The 21,233-nt window shown below is 36.3% G+C and overlaps 1 protein-coding gene across 1 annotated transcript in view; it reads right to left on the bottom strand.

Moving 5' to 3' along the window:
• The window catches only part of DCDC1 (doublecortin domain containing 1), a 287,695-nt gene that overhangs the window by 221,575 nt on the left and 44,887 nt on the right, over window positions 1–21,233 (bottom strand). The window contains exons 6-7 of the mRNA XM_084894634.1: window positions 20,443–20,648; window positions 15,753–15,846 (exon numbers count right to left, since the gene is read on the bottom strand). Of these exons, the coding sequence (XP_084750760.1) occupies window positions 15,753–15,846; window positions 20,443–20,648 (300 nt within the window). The remainder of the gene's footprint in view (window positions 1–15,752; window positions 15,847–20,442; window positions 20,649–21,233) is intronic.

Genomic DNA, 21,233 nt, shown 5'->3' on the forward strand with positions numbered 1-21,233 from the left:
ATTGAATTGAAACCTGAGAAAATTTATCAGATTCTCTATCCTGTTAGCCTTATTCATCTATGCTTGTCACAAAATAACTTATAAATTCTTTAAGTCAGATTCCAAATAAAAAATTCATAGGTTTTCTAACACAAAACTGCTTTTTTCAGAATTCGAAACCATCATAAGAATTTAAGAAAAAGAATACAGCTTAGAAAAAAACACACCACACAAATTATATCCAAATGAACGCTGTGTAAGAATTGATATCGGATGGGAAATAGCTCCCATGCTCCACATGATTTATATAATTAGGAATACTATGGAAACCAGAAACAGTAAAGCAAAGAAAGCAGTATTCACAAGCAGGTTTTATAAGGGACTTCAGAATCTGCTCTGAACTTGTTGAATAATCTGTTCAGTATTCCAGAATCTCCCGGCTGGAAGCAGGGTCCTCATTATAACCACGAGAGTGCTAATAAAGGTTAGCCTCTGAACTAGGGATTAGGAGGCTCTTTCTTTTTGGAAGCTGCAAACTAGTAACTTTGATGATCTTCTTGAAAAGGAAGACAAAGCACACTCCAAGAACAAACAATGTTTCCACTAACTAGGAAGGTACAGAAAACATAAGAAAATGATATGCCTAAGTACTTAGAAAGGAAGTATAAATGTTAATATACTGAAAAAATAAAAAAAATAAAATGTATTAACCATTTAAAGAACTCTCCATAAAAAAAAAAAAAGCATTGTCCTAACAGGATAGTTATAAAACATAATAAAAAATTTGCCTAACAGGATAGTTATAAAACATAATAGAAAATTTGATTAAAAACTTTACTTTTCAACCCCAACTATAGTTTTTAAGGTAAGAATTATTTTTAAGCATTTTAATTGATATTTATATAATTCTATACCAAAGAAGACTCATGAGTGTTCTTAACCAATGGTTTTATTTCTTTAACGTGGAATTCTCATTTACTCTGTTTCTAAAGCAAAAAATTTAATTCTGTTAAAGAAGACAGAAGACGATTGCATAAGGATTTGCAAGAAATAAGAGCAAGGGTTTAGAAAAAATAATTGAGAAGGCTAACCCCTATTTTGTAAAACTACTGTTTGAAATTCTCTGCTATTTAAATAGTCCCTTATTCTGTAAAAATAACTTTGTTTTCTAGCCTGCTTAAATAATAAGGAAGATAAATTTAGCTGTCTGACCTTGTAGGCTAGAGACTAGATACACCCATACTCTCATGCCATGCCAGATATATTTTTTAATTGGATAGAACTGTGTTGTTTTCAAGGACACAAGCTTCCAGTGAGATAACCACTAAGCAAACATAGGACTGGTGTTTTAATGAAAAGAAAAATTCTGCTTGTTGCTCTGCTTAGAATTTGAATTTATTTTTTTCTAAGCCAACTGGTGTATATTAAAGTGTGACTCCAAACTCTCAAAGCATTGCTTAATTTTTTCCCAGTATTCTGCAACATTATCCTATCTAATAAAGAGGGAATATGCTAATTGACCATCACACCCTCACAAAGATGGAGGCATCACAGTCAATAAGAAGGGAATATGCTAATTGTTGCCACACCCTCAAATATGGTGGTGCCCACAGACACAAGATGGTGGCACCCAGTCCCCTGAGCCCTGCCAGGGCGACAAGCATGCAGCAAGGCTGGGTCCACCCACAGGTGGGTCCAGCCGCTCTGCACACCTGTTTTCAGAGTCCCCCAGTTCCCTTAGTCCCCCAGCTACCCAGAACTAGACCAAGGCACAAACAAGTCTCCAATGTCGGCTGCCCAGCAGCCCAGGGCCACCCGTGGCTCAGGTAACCAGGGCCAGCCGAGGCTTGTGCTTCCAGCAGTGGCAACAGCAGAGGTGTAATGGGGCATCACCTTCCCCTAATTGCTGGTCGCCTCCCACCCCTCAGAGCTCTTGGACTGTGAGAGGGGGCAGGCCGGGCGGGGGACCTCCCTCCCTCCATTGCATGAATTTTCATGCACTGGGCCTCTGTCATAAATACTTTACAACCTTGGAAAGAGCATAAACCTAGATGTTTCTATGGGCTAGCAAAACCTACAATATATACATAATGGGGGGAAAAAATGTCTTTCCCAGAAAGTGAACACCAGGATATTATTTTGTGTATCCTGTCAAGCCATGAGGGTCTCCTTCAAACTGCTACTCAGAAATAATGCTTCATTCAAGAAGGTTAGCTGGCTCCTATTATCCTATGTTCCATCAAGATTGGTGTGCATAGCTACCTATAGCATTTCCCTAATGGTTGAAGTTTTTTTCATGGGTGTTCTCCCTATTTTCTCCCATTTACATGATTGTGACAAGAATTTTGCTTCTCTATAATTTCAATATTTGCATTAAGCAAATCCTTAACATTTTTATTAGATAAGTGGTTAGAAATGAATCACTCCTTAAATTTATTAACATGTATAGATCAGTCAAATGTGATCATTTCATTGAGATAATTTCTACCACTGGAAAGGTGAAAAGTTATATGGATGATCACTTTTTATACATTGTGTTTATACATTTATGCAATGTTACCACTATAGGGCACTTTGAAATTAACCTGATAGTTCCAAATGGTTTGGAGTTGAAATTGACAATGCTGGGTAAATAAAATCATGTGACCAAAAAGAGTAACTTCATTGAGCATATTAGTTAAATAGATCATTTGATTAAAAGCAGTAGTTATGTCAATTTCATAACCATCAATCTATACTTTTCTCACTCATGATATTCTATTTCCTTTGCATTTCCTCCTCTTTTTTTTTTCCTACCTGTTAATATATTCTCATCCTTCAAGGCTCATATAAAATGTTTTGTCCATGGCAAAACATCCCAAGAGCCCTAGCTAGTTTGTCTCAGTGGATAGAGCATAGGCCTGCAGATGGAAGGGTCACAGGTTCGATTTCTGTCAAGGACACATGCCCAGGTTGCAGGCTCAATCTCCAGTAGGGGGTGTGCAGGATGTAGCTGATCAATGATTCCCTCTCATCATTGATGTTTCTATCTCTCTCCCTCTCTCCCTTTTTCTCTGAAATATATATATATATATATATATATATATATGTATATGTATGTATATATATATATATATATATATATATATATATTGATTTCATATATATATAATTCATATATTAAAAGTCCCAAGAACTTTAGGCACAATTAATTGCTACCCCATCTGATTCCCAGAGCTTTGTTTACACTTTTATTTTTCCCTTATTGATTTGTATTAATCTTTACTTATCCCCTTCTAATTCCATCCTCCAGTAAATCATGAACCCTTTGTGGTTTTAGGTGTTCATAATTTTCAGTTTTGTAAAAGCAATGCTCAATAAATGATTACTGGATGGATAAATATACTGTAGAAATATACTTTAGAATTATACTTTAGAAATATACAATGGAAAGTCTTTTAGATAACTTTTAGGAGGATAAAATATGATCAAATTTGATAAATAAATGTAAATATATCAGAATTTTGAAGCAAATTTAAGGTATGTATCTATGATGGCTTTATTTTAATTTTCCATTTAAAATTATTGTGAAGATTAGGAGGAAAATAAATATAAGAAGAAAACAATTTGATTTGGTAATAAAGCACTAACTAGACAGGAGAAGGCCAGAGGTGGTTATTTTAAAAGTCCTTGGGAAATCTTTTTCTTTTTTTTTTTTTTTAAATATATTTTATTGATTTTTCACAGAGAGGAAGAGAGAGGGATAGAGAGTTAAAAACATCCATGAGAGAGAATCATCGACCAGCTGCCTCTTGCACACCCACTACTGGGGATGTGCCCGCAACAAAGGTACATGCCCTTGACCGGAATAGAACCTGGGAACTTTCAGTCCACAGGCTGATGCTCTATCCACTGAGCCAAACCGGTGCCGGCTCCTTGGGAAATCTTTATGTCTTTTACCCTACCCTGTCATAAATCATGCTACCATGGGAAAAGACACACAATGAAACTTAAATAACATAGAATTAATATTACATTAAGGTTAAAATAGCTATTTTAAATAATAAAGGTAACTTCCTTTAAGAACTCCAAACACAATGAGTTCAAATGCTATTCATAAGAAAATAAACTGTTCAACCTTCAAGAGGACTTTATATTAAAACCATTTCATCACTGATAAGATGGTTGAATTTATTTGGACTTATAATGGGAAGAGAACAAGGATTTTTGACAAGGAGCCAAAAATCCCTCTAACGAGAACCACAAAGCTAATGGAATTTACCAAATAGATACAGACTTGAATGATCTACCAGTTTCTACACCTAGCGAACAAATAACTCTTTTCAACATCTCACTTGAAGAGAGACACTATATCTAATATATTTGAATCTACCATGGAAAGCTAAAATGATTATTTTTATTAATATAGTTTCAAAAAGCATTGGAAATTGTCAGTCATTAATAACCTGCTTTCAGTTATATATTAAAATTCATGCCAATTAAATATCCATAATCATAATTTACATAATATTATAATTTTCACATTTCAGTCAGATACATGAGACTATGGGGGAGAAATAAAAGAGCACTGCCCAGAGAATAATTATCTACAAAGAAATTTCTATTATATATGCTCTTTGGCAGCAAGTTTGAGATCTGTCTCAAAAATACAAAGCTATTGTTAATAGGATGTCATTTGGAAATTTCCCACCAATTCCATTGGAATTTATTTTTAAATGAAGTTTATCTAAAAAGTCTTTTTTGAATGAAACAAAGTGAGTTTTTAAAAGATACTAAGACTTGAGTGCTTCCCATCCTGAAACTATGTCTAGAGGGAATCTGAGCAGGTGTCAAGCTATGTGTGTGTTTCAATGCTCCTTATCCAGCTTAAGGTCATAGTTGGAAAACTCTGGGTCTGAAAGCAACCAATAGATGCCACTCACAAGCATGGTCTGCTGGGAAGACTGAAGGATGGAGAGCATACTGTCTCCTATTGTTGCTTGATTTATATCAGTATGTTTTCATTCAAACACAACTAAACTAACAGCTGCTGTGTACTTTTGTTTATATGCTATATGTCAAATCTTATTGTCCCTGAGGTACTTATGAGAAAAGACTTAGCAGTGGTTTTCTTAAATACCAATGCCTACCCAAATTTGGATTTTTCCTCCACTGAACAAAATGACAAGCACACGATTGCTATACTTAGAGCAATCTTTCACAGCTGCTTTAGTTTTTCAGTGATCCTATCAAACTGACGGCATATTGCCTGTGGGGTCTACAGTGTTATAATATTGACATAAGAGACATTGATTTGTAGGATAGGATCAAACAGAACAGGGATGCACTGGGGAGAGGGATTTTGTAGGTCATATTGTTCTTATCTGAGTAAAATTTAATTTAGACATTGCGACCTTTACAGAACACCTGGTTATTTTAATTGCTGATGTGTGGGTGAATGTTGCACTGGGGCTGAGGCAGTATGAAGTCTTAGGAAGTCTCCTCTATTTTGAAAATGCAGCCTGAGTCATGTCTTTTCTTAGACTGAACGAAGTAGCTGTGCATTAAATATGCTGGCACATCTTCTGCTTGAGCAAGTGGACCGAAATGGTGTGAATTGTTAATGCCTTGCTGCTTTGGTTCACGGCTTGTGATTGATCATTTGTAACTATATCTACTCCTTGTTCCATGAAATCAAGTATGGAGTAATGGGTTCATCAGATTTTGGGGTTAAATTGAGAGTGAAGAGGTACTGTGTGTGGAAATAAGAGTTGCCATGTTCAGGGCTGGCCTTGTAACAGCATGGAATCTAAAGGCGATATTCAAAACCACTTCACTCATCATACGCTTACTGATTCTGAATAGGGCCCATTTGCAGGGGACATTTGGTAGTTTTCCAATACGCTTTATGCCTCTTTCTACTTCCACCACCATGCACATCTTTTTTTCATACACCCCCAGTAGCACATTGGTGGAACAGGTCAGCATACACAATTCATTTATTTAAATAACTTGATTTATACAAGTAGAAGTGAGCTAGGATTCTATTGTCTAAGTCTTGCCTTTCCCCTCAATGAAAATAATAGTGTGTGTGTGCCTTTAAAAATACAAGTATTTTGTGAACTTAATTTCTTGGACATTTAAAATATTTAAGATGTAGTAATAATGTAAAAAAAAAAAAGTATATGTACAACCTTAAGGTTGCTTAAGGAATGTTCAGAATTAACTGCACCTAATCTGTTTTTGTGTGTCTATAGTCTATACCAATACATAATAATTGAATACATATTACCGACTTTTGGAAAATTTAAAGAAATGTGAAGTATCTTAGAGTTAATCTTGGAAAGTACAGTGCATAAAACTTAATAAATAAAACCAACAAAAATTAGGAGTAAAGGCCTTTAGAAATGTCCTTTTATAATTGCTTGCTATAATAAATGACACATTTTTTGCATTATAATTTTAATTACTATTCAGAAAATCTTAACCCAAAGTGTGTTAACTGAGTCACCAATTAACTTTTGACCCAGTAGGAAATAATGTAATAGAAAATATAGTAAAACAGGAACAAAATCAAATATACAGAGCACTTACATATGTACAAGTGAGTAACAGTCCAAAGCAATCTAATTGTAAAATGTCTCAAATTTTTACTATTATGTTGTAAAGTCCCAATTAATACCAATCTAAAAAATAAAATATATATACCTAGATCCCCTTCTTTCTCTTTTCTTTCTTCCCTTCTCCTCCCCCAGAGACTTAGGAGATGGATAATATGGTTTACAAAACTGTTGTTGTCTCCTTGAATGCAAATGTTAAGGAAATAGATTACATGAATTTAAACATTTTATGTAGGATATAAAATATACATATATATCATAAAATTTATATTTTAAATGTAATAAACTTAAAAAGTCTTAATAGTTTCAGCAATTAAAATCAAGGGTGCCCTTTGACATTTATTTCTCCATGTTAGTTTCTCAAAAGAATCTTCTATAATTTTACATATTGTTGTCTATGATTCCATCTTTCTTCTAAAAACTCTTAGGATGAAGAAAACGAATCTCTGCTGAATCATGTTCTTTTAGGTGGAGAACTTTGTAAAAAATAATGTTTATTAACAGGTAGTAATACTTAGGTTATTTGTTTTCACTGCCAATTATGCTTATTTTAATAATTTTTAGAATTAACTTCTAGAGCCAGAGAGAAGTCATTAGATTCAGAGTAAAATTTTTGATATTAGAGTTCAAAGACTCAGAAAGAAGAGATATAAAAACCAGAAAGTAATAAAAGAAACTCAAGGAGAAAAGACAAAAAGCAACAATTTGATTTTTTTAATTACATAAATCCTGAAACAAGTGTAACCCAACAAAACCTAGGAGTGATAGGCATAACTTCATGAATATAAAAGAGAATCTATGTTTTAAAAACTTCAAATTGGAATTTCTAACAGATATTAAAGCATTTATGAGATTAAACTCTGAATGTTCATATCACACGATTCAGCACTCACATATTTAATAAAAGATGACAGTGATCCAATTATAGTGGATTCTCTAACCACCACTAAAAAAAATCTTTCAAAATCAATCCTTAACAAAAGTCTTAACATTCTCTACAGATCAAATAATAGAAATATAAATCACTGATTACTTAGCATTTTCTGTTCTGCCCAAGCAACAAGTGAACTTCAAATCTTATGCCTGGAAATCACTAAGACACTGAACTCCATGTCTAAGAAAGCACGAAACCAAGGCAAGGTCAGAGGGTGTACAGTCTCAAGGAGAGTCTGAAGACCTCTGAACAGCATCTTTTCTACACAAAAGTGCTCTTAACTGGCTGCCTTTGTATATAGAATTCGTCCTGGAGAGACTTAAGGGTTGATTAATAATCACAAGCACTTGGCATCCTTCTTCAGCAAGAGACATACATGTTTACATTTCATAATATTTGAGGAATAAACGTATATGGGAAAGGGACCCAAGGGAGGTAAATATACTTAATTTTAAAAAATGTGTTTATCCATAAGTTTGATCTTCCCTGCAAAGTTCTAGAACAGATTATAAAATGAATGGTTTGTGAACTCTTAGAAAAATAAACAGTAATCACTGGGACCCAACATGGGGTAATTTACATATTAAAGGAATATTTAATGAGCATGGAGAGAAACTCTTGGGAAAATTCCCTACATGGGTCTTGAGATCTCCAATAACAGTACCGTATTTTCCGGCGTATAAGACGACCCCCCTAATTTTACAGTTAAAACATAGGTTTATGCCTATATTCGCTGTATAAGACTACCCCCCACTTCCGAGGCAACACCAGTTCTTTTTTTAATAGACCACCTCTCTGACTCTGGCCAATCTGAGCAGGCTTTTTTTCGGTTCAAAAGTCGTCTTATATGCCGGAAAATACGGTATATAACTTCTTTTTTCCAATGGGAAGCAGGTCCCAATCGATTGTAGCTAACACCTACTGTCCTCTAGCAAGGTACTGCTAAATCTGTGTGCCTCTTCCCAGGTTAATGGGTGTATCTGCAACAAACTAGGAAAACATCCAGGGTCTGCAAACCTCCTGGGTAAGTCCCATAAAAATTATGAGACCTTGTTTTTGAATGTTTCTATTTAGAAGTGGCAGAGAAATATGTCACTTAATAACCCAAACAAGCAAAACAAGGCAAGGACCTGTGAGTTTAATGTTTGTTTTTTAACCTTGGTAGTATCTGGTACCTTACACTAGATTAGGCAGATAAATGTACAGTTTTATCATTTTTTTTTCTTTTTTTGCCAAAGGGTCATATACAAAAAATGGCGAGGTTGACTAGAAATTTTATAATAGACAAGGGCTATGTAGAATTTTAAGTATTATGGGTCATAAGCAACTAAATACAGCTGTAATTGTTTTCCAACAGCCTTGGCCTTCAGAAAATGCCAGCCAGGGAGGAATGGATGATGGCTTTAGTATACCAAAAAGTGGAACCCCTAGCACCTCTAGCTGGTCATGCTTGTCTTACTGGGAAGGCTGCTACAGCTTACCCTTAAACCACACGGTGAACTGAAGGTAAGTATGAGATTGAGATTAGATCATTTTAGGCATTGGAAGGAGCAACATTTGCTGCTTTTCTGTTTTGTAGCCCAATCTGCAGGCCAAGACTTTATATTATAGTATAATGGCAGCTGAGTTCTGCATGTGCTGCAATGAGGTTCTATCTTTAAATTGCCAATGCCAGGCCAATAGGCAGCACTAGGGTCCCTGCCTCAGATCCTAGAGTCTTTATTGTGTTATTTCAAATTGCATTCTGGGCCAAAAAGAAACTATGGATGAGCTAACCTTAGCTTCACGAAGCCTGCCTACAGCATTTAAATTTCAGACACCCACACTTCAGCTTTACCCACAAAAAGTTGGCAGATTTATTATAAAAAGAATACTCTGTCTTCTTCAGTTAAGTTCGAGAAAATTTTTATGGGAGTGTTACAAATTTAGGGATAAGATTTGCTAAAGGAATCAAGAAGAAAATAAAGTGATTTAAAACTTTGTTTAAATCTTACAGACATACAGATACAGAAAACAAACTGATGGTTGCTAGGGAGGACATGGATGAAAAAGGTGAAGGGGAATAAGAGCTACAAACTTCGTTATAAAATTCATAATCCACAGGAAGAATGTACAGTGTAGGGAAAATACTCAATAGTCCTATCTAATATGCAAATTGACTATCACTTTGCAACAAATATGTCAGCGCCCACAGCCAATCAGGAGGGAATATGCAAATTGATGCGACAAAGATGGCGGTGGCTGGGATGCTTGAGTCACAGGCACAGAGTGGCCAGGATGGAGTAGGATGCCTGTTATGAGGTGGGGGGGGGGGGGCAGGTAGAGGGAGCTACTGGAGGGCAGCAGGGCCAGAGCAAAGGCAGAAGTATGGCTGGAGCGAAGGTGGAAGGAAGCTCCAGCCGGAGCAAAGGAGGAAGGCAGCAGCCAGAGAGAAGGCCCGGGTCCTGGGTGCTGGAAGGAAGCTAGTGCTGGCAACCAGGGGAAGGAAGGCCTATTCTTGCATGAATCTTTTGTGCATCATGACTCTAGTATTGCAATAATATGGTGACAGTGGTTACTGGATGTATTGCAGTGATCACTTCCTTAGGTATATAAATGTTGAATAACTGTTGTACAACTAAAACTCACATAATGTTGTAAGTCAACTATAATTTTATAAAATGTTTAAAGAATAAAATAAAATATTCTTCAATGTTATGATAAGAAACAGCAGTGTATGCTTGGAAACAAATAAAAGACAGGCTTATTTACCTGGTGAAAGAGAGACTGCCTTAGGAAAAAGACAGTATTGGATCTTGGCACACACACCTGACATATATGCAAAAGAGAAATTGAGGTCTTGAGGATCAGGTATAAGGGTCCAGTAGACACACCCAACTCTAACAGCTCTTTAAAAAGTCCTTACAAAAAGAGTAAATGTTCTAATTCTTACAAAATCAGAAACAATAAAGGGGCCCAGTGAAACCTAACAGGTATAAAAATAAGATCTTGGAGAACAAATTCATAATAATCCCCCAGAGGAGCCAGAATCCAAATACTGTCAAGAGGTGGCATTATTGTTACAGATAAGTAGTATCAATTAGATAATCTCTTTTGAGGGTGGGATGATTACACAAAATGCATATAAAATATGAACAAATCGGAGAAGGGATAGTAGGGAGATTTGCATAAAGTACTAAAAAGAAAAAGTATTTAGTGAAATCTAAAATTGAATGGATCTAAGATTAAAAAAAGGCAATGGTGGGATGAATTATATTACAGGGATCCAGGCAGAACAATAATAGATCAGAGTCCAGATCAAATTAGATGTTGGATGGTGGGAAAATACATCCTGGGTATGATTATTTAACTCGGGAGGTGAAAATGGGTAAGACTGGTTTGAACAAAGAATGCTATTGACAAACTTGGAACTTATTGACTTGATATCTCTCACTATGAGAGACCAGGCAAGAAAAATATCTAGAGGAAGATGTTAGAAAAACACAAGTGTGGATCAGAAAGCAAAGGGAAAGTAAAAGGGGAAAAAAAATAAAAAATAAAAAATAAAAAGAACTCCACTGCAGCAAACAATGCAGCCCTGAGCCTGTCAGAGAAGGAAACTTTCCTAAAAGGAACAAGAGTACAGTAGAGGCAAATCCTACAAACTGCAGGAAAGAGGGACAAAATCATTAACTCGGGACCAGAAACATTCAAAAACTGAGGAAAGCCATGTCTTCAGGAAGAAATGGCAGTAGTATTGGTCCTCACTGGCCTCCTAAGAAAAGGAGACTCAACAATATGAACAGCCAATGCAATTGAGAAACTCACCAAAAGCTATTCTCTCATTGAAACCGATGTGGAGATGAAGGGAAAGCTGAGTCCGTGAAGTAATGTTTCTTAGGCTTAATAATTCTCTCACCATAGGCTGTTACAGCAGCCACTGTGACCCAGGATTGAAAATAGTCCCCCAGGATGTGGTAAAGCTGTGCCACACAAGACAGGGCCCACCGCCATTTCAGCACGGGGTCTGGAAACATGGAACTCAGAGGGGAAAGGACACGAAGATGTTTAGAACACCTTTCAAAAGGAAAAAAACAGTAGCTCAAACAAGACTTTGTGACTCAGCCTGCCACCAATATAAATTTCCAAAGTCGCAAGGATGCTACTTCCTCAGTGCCCTCTTTAAGAAGAAGAATAATATTAGCAGCAATAATAACGATGTTATAATGCTTACCAAGTACCCGGCACTTGTAAGGACTTCACATAGAATTCATTTAGGCCTTATAACAACCTATTAAGATAAGTACTATAATCTCTAATTTTCAGATGAGAACACTGACTCTCAGAGAAACTAATCTGTCCAAGGTCACACAATAAGTGACATAACTGGAATATGAACTCTGGCTCCAAAATCAGAGCACTTAACCAACACTTCGGGCAGCCTCTTAGAGAGAGGAGACAGGGGACCCTGGTCAGTTTCCCCCTCAAGGCATCATAAATACATAGTATTATAATTAATGCCTTAATGGGAGATTGCTTCCCAGTCACAGGTCATAGGCCCTGCTCAACAGCATAAATCAACTAGCTTCTTAAAAAGACTGACATAAAGAATGTTTTCTCTTCTTTGCCTTCCTTCCCTTAGTCTCTACTATGGTCTTTGTCAGTAGTGCCAGGGTTCAGAATCATGCCAAACATGGGGTTTTGGAAACATCATTTTGCTAGGATTGGCCACATTAGAACCTGAGGATTGCTGTTCTGAATGTGCTGGGTGTGGTTCTGATGTTGTGATTATCTTTCGGTTCAGTTGGAAGGAGGGCACATGATAAAACTGGTGTAGACCAAACGCAACTTCTGAGGTCCCCAGGGATGACACCCACAGCAGGAGCCCAGACGGTAGCAACTGGAGAAATTCCAGCTCAAACCAGGCATCTAGAAACCATCTGGCTGACACTGGGAAGAATAAAAAGTAGACAGGAACTTAATTTCTTTGAATTTTAACCTACGGAGTTTGAACTTTTATTGGATTTTAACTTACAAAGGTAAGATTATTTGACTTTGTCATTCACTTCTGTGTAGACTTTTAAAATTTGTATTTTAATTTCTTGGGAATTTTAATTCTTGGAATTTAATTTCTCCACATAAGAAATGATAATGGGAAAGAGTTAACACTCAAATTCAGGGTATCTCCATATTATTGAAATTTTGTGATTGAAACATGTTAATCCTGTCATTTGATCTCATTGCAGGATCTGAAGAACTTGTCAGAGAATATATAGCTATTTTGGATATTGTTGCTTGGCATAACTGGTGTGGGAAATGGAATAAGAAATGAACGTTTGGTGTTAAATAGTATGACCTTAAAGCTAATTTAATTACTGTACTATTCTAACAGTATATTCTAAGGTAAATTCCATATTGCCCACCATACTCTAGAAGGATCCACAAGGAGCAGGGTTTGGTTATTGGAACAGCAGCCTCTTAAAGTTCACCATACCTAACATTTAAGCCAAAGAAGTTAGGAGAACAAAACTTGGGGTGATGTTAGGGATAAGGAGAGTGTCATTACACAACTCCATCTGAATCTGACATTAGCTACATGTGTTCTCCATGGTCACTGTGCTGCAATAACACCAGATAGCTCATGTATGACTGGTAAATGGGGAAATGATGTCAGTACTAAGTGAAAATTCAGTTGGTGAATATGCTCTTTTCTTTGGCAAAGGAGGACAGGAAAGTAGGAGTAGAATTTTATACTCTGGCAGAAAAAACAGGCCTTAGTTTGAATGCTGCTCTGGGGTTCCCTTCCTGGAAAGGTACGTTCCTGGTCCTACATGCCTCCATGGGAGCTTGGCTTCCTCTGTGACTTCCTTAAGGGAAGCCCCACTGGCTCAAACGTTGAAGTAGATTTCCATCTGCCTTGTCTTGCACTCAAGTATTGCTTCTGTGCAGCTTTAATATCCTCTTGAAGCAGCACTCTGTTTAAACCAAGGCTGTCTATATTACCTCCTAAGTTAATAATTATTATTTTTAGTTAGTATTCTGGTTTTAAAGATGCACAGGTTTTGGTCTTCCTCAATTCCATTTTCCCCATAACCCTATTATTTTGGTGAGAGTCATTTTGCAGAATGCATTTTTCACGCATTTACTATGTCCTGGGAGAAATGTTATACTAGCATGTTAATCATATATAGTAATATGGCATCTTTACCCAATGGTAGTTATCTTCTACTATAGAAAGAATAGATTTATAAAGAAGCCCCAGACAAAGAACTTTTCCACATGTAACAAAATAAATTTCTTTGTTAAAAGCTTCTATTTAGAAATCTAAATAGAAGCACTAGTAATTTTCAAATTCCATGGAGTGTTAAAGGTTTTACTAGACTTAATAGAATAAGGTAGATTAATATATCAAATGTGCTCATTTCTCATAGTATATGAGGAAAACTTGCAAGTATATCTAGTTCCAAAAAAGAAGCAACAAATAGAAGATTTTTTTAATGTGTATCTATTACTTTTAGTCTTTGATACAATTATGCTTCTAATCTATGCTTATAAATAAAAATTGCTATAATCTTACACATTATTGAAATATATTTTATTGGGTTTTTTTTTTACAGAGAGAAAGGGAGAGAGAGAGTTAGAAACATTGATGAGAGAGAAACATCAATCAGCTGCCTCCTGCACACCCCCTACTGGGGATGTGCCAGCAACCAAGGTACATGCCCTTGACTGGAATCAAACCTGGGACCCTTGAGTCTGCAGGCCGATGCTCTATTCACTGAGCCAAACTGGTTAGGGCAACATTACACATTATTAAATGACTTTTACTGATCCAAAACAGAGCAAGCAAAAAATAAAAATAAAAAAGGTTATACATCAAATCAGAGTATTAGCATTTATTTATTTAAATTAAGAGAGAACTTTCAACTAACACTTGACCATTTACAAGTTGAAGTTCAGAGAACCATCAAACATAAAAGTTTAGGTAACTCAATCATTTGATGCACAAAATCATACTAACAACAAAGAAGAAAGAAATGCAAAAATCTAATGTTAAGTGACTAGGGTGCTACAGACTGGAAGTTCCTCCAACAGGATTAGCTTTTTTAAGTATTTTAAGTCCAGCGAATTTGTTATGCTTCCACATGTTAGTAGCTGCATAGGCTAATTTCAGCTGGCATAAGCTTTTATAAGTATGCAAAAACACAGGGCAAGGCATGCATTAAAATGTGATAATATCACACTTCTGGGACATGGGAGCATGAGGCATGAATCCGAATGCCTCTGGCATCCATGAAGTATCATGCCTCAGAGTCAGAGATTTATCTGTCTTGATAAGCAATTTTATTATACCACATTTGGAGAGGGAAAAATCAACTTTCTAAATATAAATTTTTCATCTTAACCAGGGTTCCTGTTAGTTTCAATTCTAGCAATGAACTCAAATCTAAAATTTTGGGTGAGTTGGAAATAATTCAAACTAGATGTCTTAACAAAATTATTTATTTATTTTTTATTTTTATCAATGAACCTTTAAGAGTGATTATAAAATATAGTTGATCACAAAGAAAATGTTAGCCAGCATGATGAAGGGAAGGAATAAAAATGCAAGAAGAAAAAAAAAAGACACCACCCCCCCCAAAAAAAACAAGAAATCAACTTTAATAATGATACTCTCCCCACCCCTAAAAAGAAAAAAATAAGAAAGAATTCCCTCTATTACATATGTCTGTTGTACAGAGTGAATGTTTGTGTCCTGCACCCCAAATTCATATATTAAAACTTAATCTCCAATAAGATGGTATTTGGAAGTGATTAGGTCATGAGGTTGAAGCCATCCTGAATGGAATTAGTGTCCTTATACAAGAGATCCCAGAAATCACCCTTTTGCCCCTTCCAACACAAAGACACAGTGAGAAGAATGAGGAAATGGGCCCCTCAACAGACAATGAATCTACTGGGACCTTGATCTTGGAACCATTTTCCTTAACTGTGAGAAATAAATATTTGCTGTTTAAGCCACCCAGTCTATGGTATTTTTATTATAGTACCCCAAGTGAACTAAAACATGCCAAAATAAAAGATTTCCCAAATCTTAATACCCTTTCATGATTTCCCTTTGTACAAGAAAGATATATTATTCATGTAATAATTAAACTGTTTTATTATATGTTTTCCTTTTAAATGTATAAAGTAAAAACAAATTATATAAATGCCTTTCATAACATTAGCTTCTAGTTTACAAAATCTTTGCCATTTACCTTTTGAAATATCTTTAATTTTTCTGCCATACAAATCAAAGAGGTATCTGGCTGGTGAATTTAGTTTCATTCTCATTGTGCAAGTATCTAAAACCTAAACAGGAAAAAAAAAAATCCTATAAATAATTTATCACAGTGAACTCTGGCTAAATTAAATACACATTTAGAGTCATTTCTATACTCGTGGTGACTAACAATTATATTATAAAATGAAATTTAATGATTTATAAAATGTTTCTAATATATGAAATAAAAAGAGAGTTAAAACTATTTTTTTAAAAAATACACACAAGTACTAGTAAAAAAGAGAAGGGAGATACAGCCAGTATTAAAAAGTGGTTACATACTACTTAATAAATGGAAAAAGTCTGGGGAGGGTTTTTCTATTATTCTTACTATTTTCTATATTTTCCATTTGTTTGACAAGGTTAGCATATTACTTTTTAAATTAGGTTTTAAGGTACCCTCTTTAGTGTAAATTCTTTCTAAGTGTCCTAAAATAAATTACAAATATAGTCTGATCACAGTTCACCTTGTAATTTATGTTGTTCAGGTACTAAAATATGAAATTAATAAACCACATTCAAGGTTTTCTATCAGCCTGGGTCCCAAGAACCTCACTTTTCATAGTCTCTAATTTGCTAAAGCTCTTTCCTTAATATTTTAATGTCTCCATGTAGCCCTTGTAAAGGTCAGACAATCACCTTTCCAAGATCAGGGAAGACTTAAACAAGCAAAAGTTAGAAAGTTTTACTCACAAGTGAGAAAAATTAAAGTAACAGAGAGGGTGTAAAGAAAGTATCCGGTTATCTGGGGCAGGTTTCATTAGGATTTGGGGAGTGACTCCCGAAGCATAAAACTCGCCCAATTCATTTAAAAGCACATAATATATTCCAAATCTGAACTGAAAGTACTTTGTCTTCCATTTTCACTAGTCATTCCTATAACAAGCATGTCAAACTCAAAGGCTAACATGGGCCAAATAACCAAGATTTAAGTTTAAATGGGCCGCAAAAAAAAAAAAAAAAAAAAAAAAAAAAAAATTCAATCAATTTTCAAAGAAACAGGTTTATTTTGATAGAGACGGGTTGAATACAAAAGGCTAAAATAAATAAGTAATCATTAACATAAAACCACTGACTCCTAACCGCTCGCCTGCCTGCCTGCCTGCCAGATCACCCCTTACTGCCTCTGCCTGCCTGTCTGATCATCCCTAAATGCCTCTGCCTGCCTGCCCCCAACTGCTCTCCCCTGCCAGCCTGATTGCCCCTAATCCCCTGCCGGCCTCATCTCATCCCCAACTGCCCTCCACTGCCAGCTTGATAGACCCTAACTGCCTCTGCCTCAGGCCCCACCACCATGGCTTTGTCCAGAAGGAAGTCAGACATCCAGAAGATGGCCAGTTGACCCAATCTAATTAACATGTTACCCTTTTATTAGTATAAATAATTAAAGGCTAATATGCAGGAGTTCAATTGACGGGGACTTAGACATGCTTTGATCACCAGGGCATGGTGAGAAACATGGGGGGCTCAGTGGTGCGATGTTAGCAGAAAGTGGCAGTGGAGGCACTGCTGGCCCCAACAGGCCCTCACAAGAGCAGGACTGCAGTGGGATGATGCAGCAGGTGAGTGGGCGGCAACAGACCAAGGTGGGTGCAAGTGGGGACCCCCAATCACCCTACCAGTCACCTCACAGATGGCAATTGCCCTGAAGACGGAATGGTGGAGCAGGTAAAGGGGGGCACCAGGCCAAGATGAGGTGCCAGGTGGGGCTGTGGGGCTGCAAGGCTGGGGGCACAAGCTGGGGCCAATCCCAGCAGACCTCCCCAAGGGATCCCACTCATGCATGAATTTGTACACTGGGCCTCTAATATATAGATAATATAAAATTTCTAAGTAATCTAAATTACTGTTTAAAAATTTTAGTGATCTAAAAAAAGTTATTAGTTCCAATATTCCTAATGTGTTGTCATAAAAGAGAAAATAACATCATTCTCCTGAGTATGCCAACTTGTTCATATTATTGATTTGGTATTAAATCTATAAATAGGGCATTATTCTGTGATTATCAACAAAGCTTTAAAAATTTAAATTTTTATTTAACAAATAATTAGCTACCCTTATTTTTCCCCTCTAAAAGGTTCTATTGACATCCAAGACCAACATTCTGTTACCTTATCTCCTTTACCTCATTTTTAAAAATGATAATCAGAAAAAGATTTACAAACTAGAGGCCTAGTGCATGAATTCATGCATGAGTGGGGTCCCTAGGAGTGGCCTGTGGGGATTGGGCCACTACCGCTGATCGCCATCCTTGGGGTAACTAGCTGGACATCGGGGGCCCCTGCTCGGACCCACATTGGCCTGGCACCGCCTGCTCACCTGCTCCACCATCCTGCTGCGGTCCCTCTCTTGTCAGGGCCCATTGGGGTCTGCAGCGCCTCCAGTGCCACATCACCAATGCCCACCATGTTCTATGTCAGTGCACATCTAACTCCCGGTTAAACAAACACCCGCCCATGGGGACAATTTGCATATTAGCCTTTTATTATATAGGATATAGTTATCATTGAATCATTCCCTGAGTTTTATAAATTGAAACAACTCTTTATTTTAAACTCTACAAATGGTAAAAAGGAAAAGAAGCTGAAAAATTTCTTGATCATTCAGTTTTAAGTAAATTGCTCTCTATAGCCAAAGAGCAAAATAGCAGTGACATTTTTATTTACACTCAACCTTTCATCTAAGAACATGTAATCTGTGGCCATTACCCCAATTTTACCATGAAGGCATAGAATTACAGAGACTGAACTGAAGTCAAGAGGTTATCTATACTAGCTTCTATCTCCAAGAATGACTGCAATTTAACAATCCAAGAGACATGTCCATCTTCTCTATTTTTCAAAATCTCCAAGAAGATGTTACAATCTGCCTTTGCAATTTGCTCTGGTGCATAATATCCCTTGTTTTACTCATAATCCAAATCTGTGGATAAGAAAGAAATAAAACCTGGTTTCCCAGCTTCTCAGTAAATGTTCTTACCCAGTTGTGGTTATAACACAATCACAAAAATAAGTAGGTAAGTGAAAAAGACACTACTCATCTGTTTCAAGCAATAATTACTTTAGAAATAATTGAAATAACAAAATGATTTATATCTATCTTGATTTCATAATAAATATTTCCCATTAGTAAGAAAAATAATTTCTATTAGATGTACTACAGTATATTTATAAGTTGTAAATATAAGAATGTCAAATATTTATTGGGAACTGTCTGGGTGCCAGGCATTGCAGTCCATAAATAATATCATATTGAATCCTCCTATCAATTTTATGAGGTATCATTATTATTATACCATTTTTTTAGATGAAGAAATTGTGGCTCAGGGAAGGTTAGTTGTCCAAGGTCTCATAAATAACGAATGATGAAGATTAAAACCTAGACAGTTTTATTATATTTTAATCTCTAATATATATTTACTAATATTATTATTATTGTTACTAGAGGCCCAGTGCATGAAATTCGTGCACTAGAGGGGTGTCCCTCAGTCCAGCCTGCACCCTCTCCAATCTGGGACTCCTCAGGGGAAGTCCAATCGATGATTTAGACCTGATGCCTTGGGATCGAGCCTAAACTGGCAGTTGAACATCCCTCTCACAATCCTACTGGCTCCTAACCACTTGCCTGCTGGCTGCCTCATTGCCCCTAAACCACTTTGCCTGACACCTAACTGCTCCTGCCTCATGATTGACATCTCACTGCTCCCCTGCCGGCCTGATCACCCTGAACCGCCCTTCCCTGCAGGCCTGGTCCCCCCAACTGCCCTTCCCCCCGCAACCCCCGGCTGGCCATCGTGTGACAATGTGGGGGTGGCCATCTTGTGACAACATGGGCTGCAATCTTGTGACAATGTGAGGCAGCCATCTTGAGACAACATGGGGGAACATCTTGTGATGTAAGGGCATGAGGGTCAATTTGCATATTACCTCTTTATTATATAGGATTATTATTAAGCTGCTTTAAGGTTAGTTGGGAATATCTGCAAAAAACTTTTTTTTTCAAATTTCCATTAGTTCCTCCTTTTTGTTTTAATATAAAAGATGATCTGGAAGGTATAAGCATCTTTTGAAAAACATGCAATTATGTAATAATACTTTAAAATTTTAAAACTTGTTTTTTAAAGTTTGCTTGATAGTAACAGGATTTGTCTTAGTCCCATCAAATTTGCTTTTAAAAATGTATAATGGATACTTTAACTAAATCTTAGTTATTCTGTACTTTATTTATTCTCTTGAGGACCAGAGGTGTTTCTAGGTCTTAATTCTATACTAAATGTAAAGGCGCAGATTTGAGTTTTGAAGCTAGGTTAGACTGGCTTCAATCTACATATTCTATGAAATATTGTAATTAACTAGAATGTTTCACCAAATAAACATAACTTTTACTAGGTAAATTACCAACTATGCTAGCCAAACAATTTCTTGAAATATAGTTTCTTTACCAAACTAATTTATTTTGTTAATACAATAAGCATACTCCCTGTTAAACAGTTGAATGTTTGCATTCTATGTAATACCCTCTTAATATTTAATTTTTAGTTGACATTGATATTTAGAAGGAAAAAACACATTTCGAAAGCCATAAAAACTTTGAAATTTATATTTCAATATTTGATACAAAATTACCTTTTTCATTGTTTCCTTTCCCACTATAACCTCATGCCCATCTTGCCCCATGCCATTCTTAAAGACCAGAATTCGGACTGAGGTCTTCCCAGTAAGTTTCTTCATTCTAGTAGAAAGAACAGGCTTGGTTTTCTGTCTCTTGGCTCTATTAGGAAGCATCAGCCCATTCATTGTCCAAGTAACTTTCTTCATTAACAACAGATGGTCTAGAAGAAAAAAATTTTAAGTCAATATTTGGCTTCAAAATTAAAAATGGACACATTGCGATTCCCCTCCCCCTATTACCTTTATCATATACACTGGCCAGTCTTCATTTAGAAGCTGGTTTTTTGAAATGCTACCACCAGCTTCCCACTAACCGTGACATAAGCTGTAGCAAGCTGTCTGCTCTGATAGCCTGCATAAATCATCATTTCTGAAGGGAACAGATGTTCAGGGTATGAAAGAGTAATACCACTATTTAGTCCTAATTAAAATTCACCTTAGCATGCCTCTATCACTGATCAGATAAACTGGGCTGGAAGGGTCCAAGGTCCTTTGCTTACTATTCAACAGCACGGGTCCTGAACTTTTGTATTCTTTAGGGTTGGGCAAACACTGTTTTTCTCTTTAATATGATTTATTATCCATGTTGCTTTAAAGATGATGACCTCCAAACAGTAACTTCATAAGTAATACTCCCCTGTGATTGACTAGAATGAAGGTGCCTTTTAGGACATTTTTGGTGAGAAATTCAAACTATTTCACTAAAAATAAAAACCAGTTTGCATTACTTTGACTTAAACATTTTC

The sequence above is a fragment of the Pipistrellus hanaki genome (genome assembly GCF_964339955.1).
Source record: "Pipistrellus hanaki genome assembly, chromosome: 9".
Taxonomy (NCBI): domain Eukaryota; kingdom Metazoa; phylum Chordata; class Mammalia; order Chiroptera; family Vespertilionidae; genus Pipistrellus; species Pipistrellus hanaki.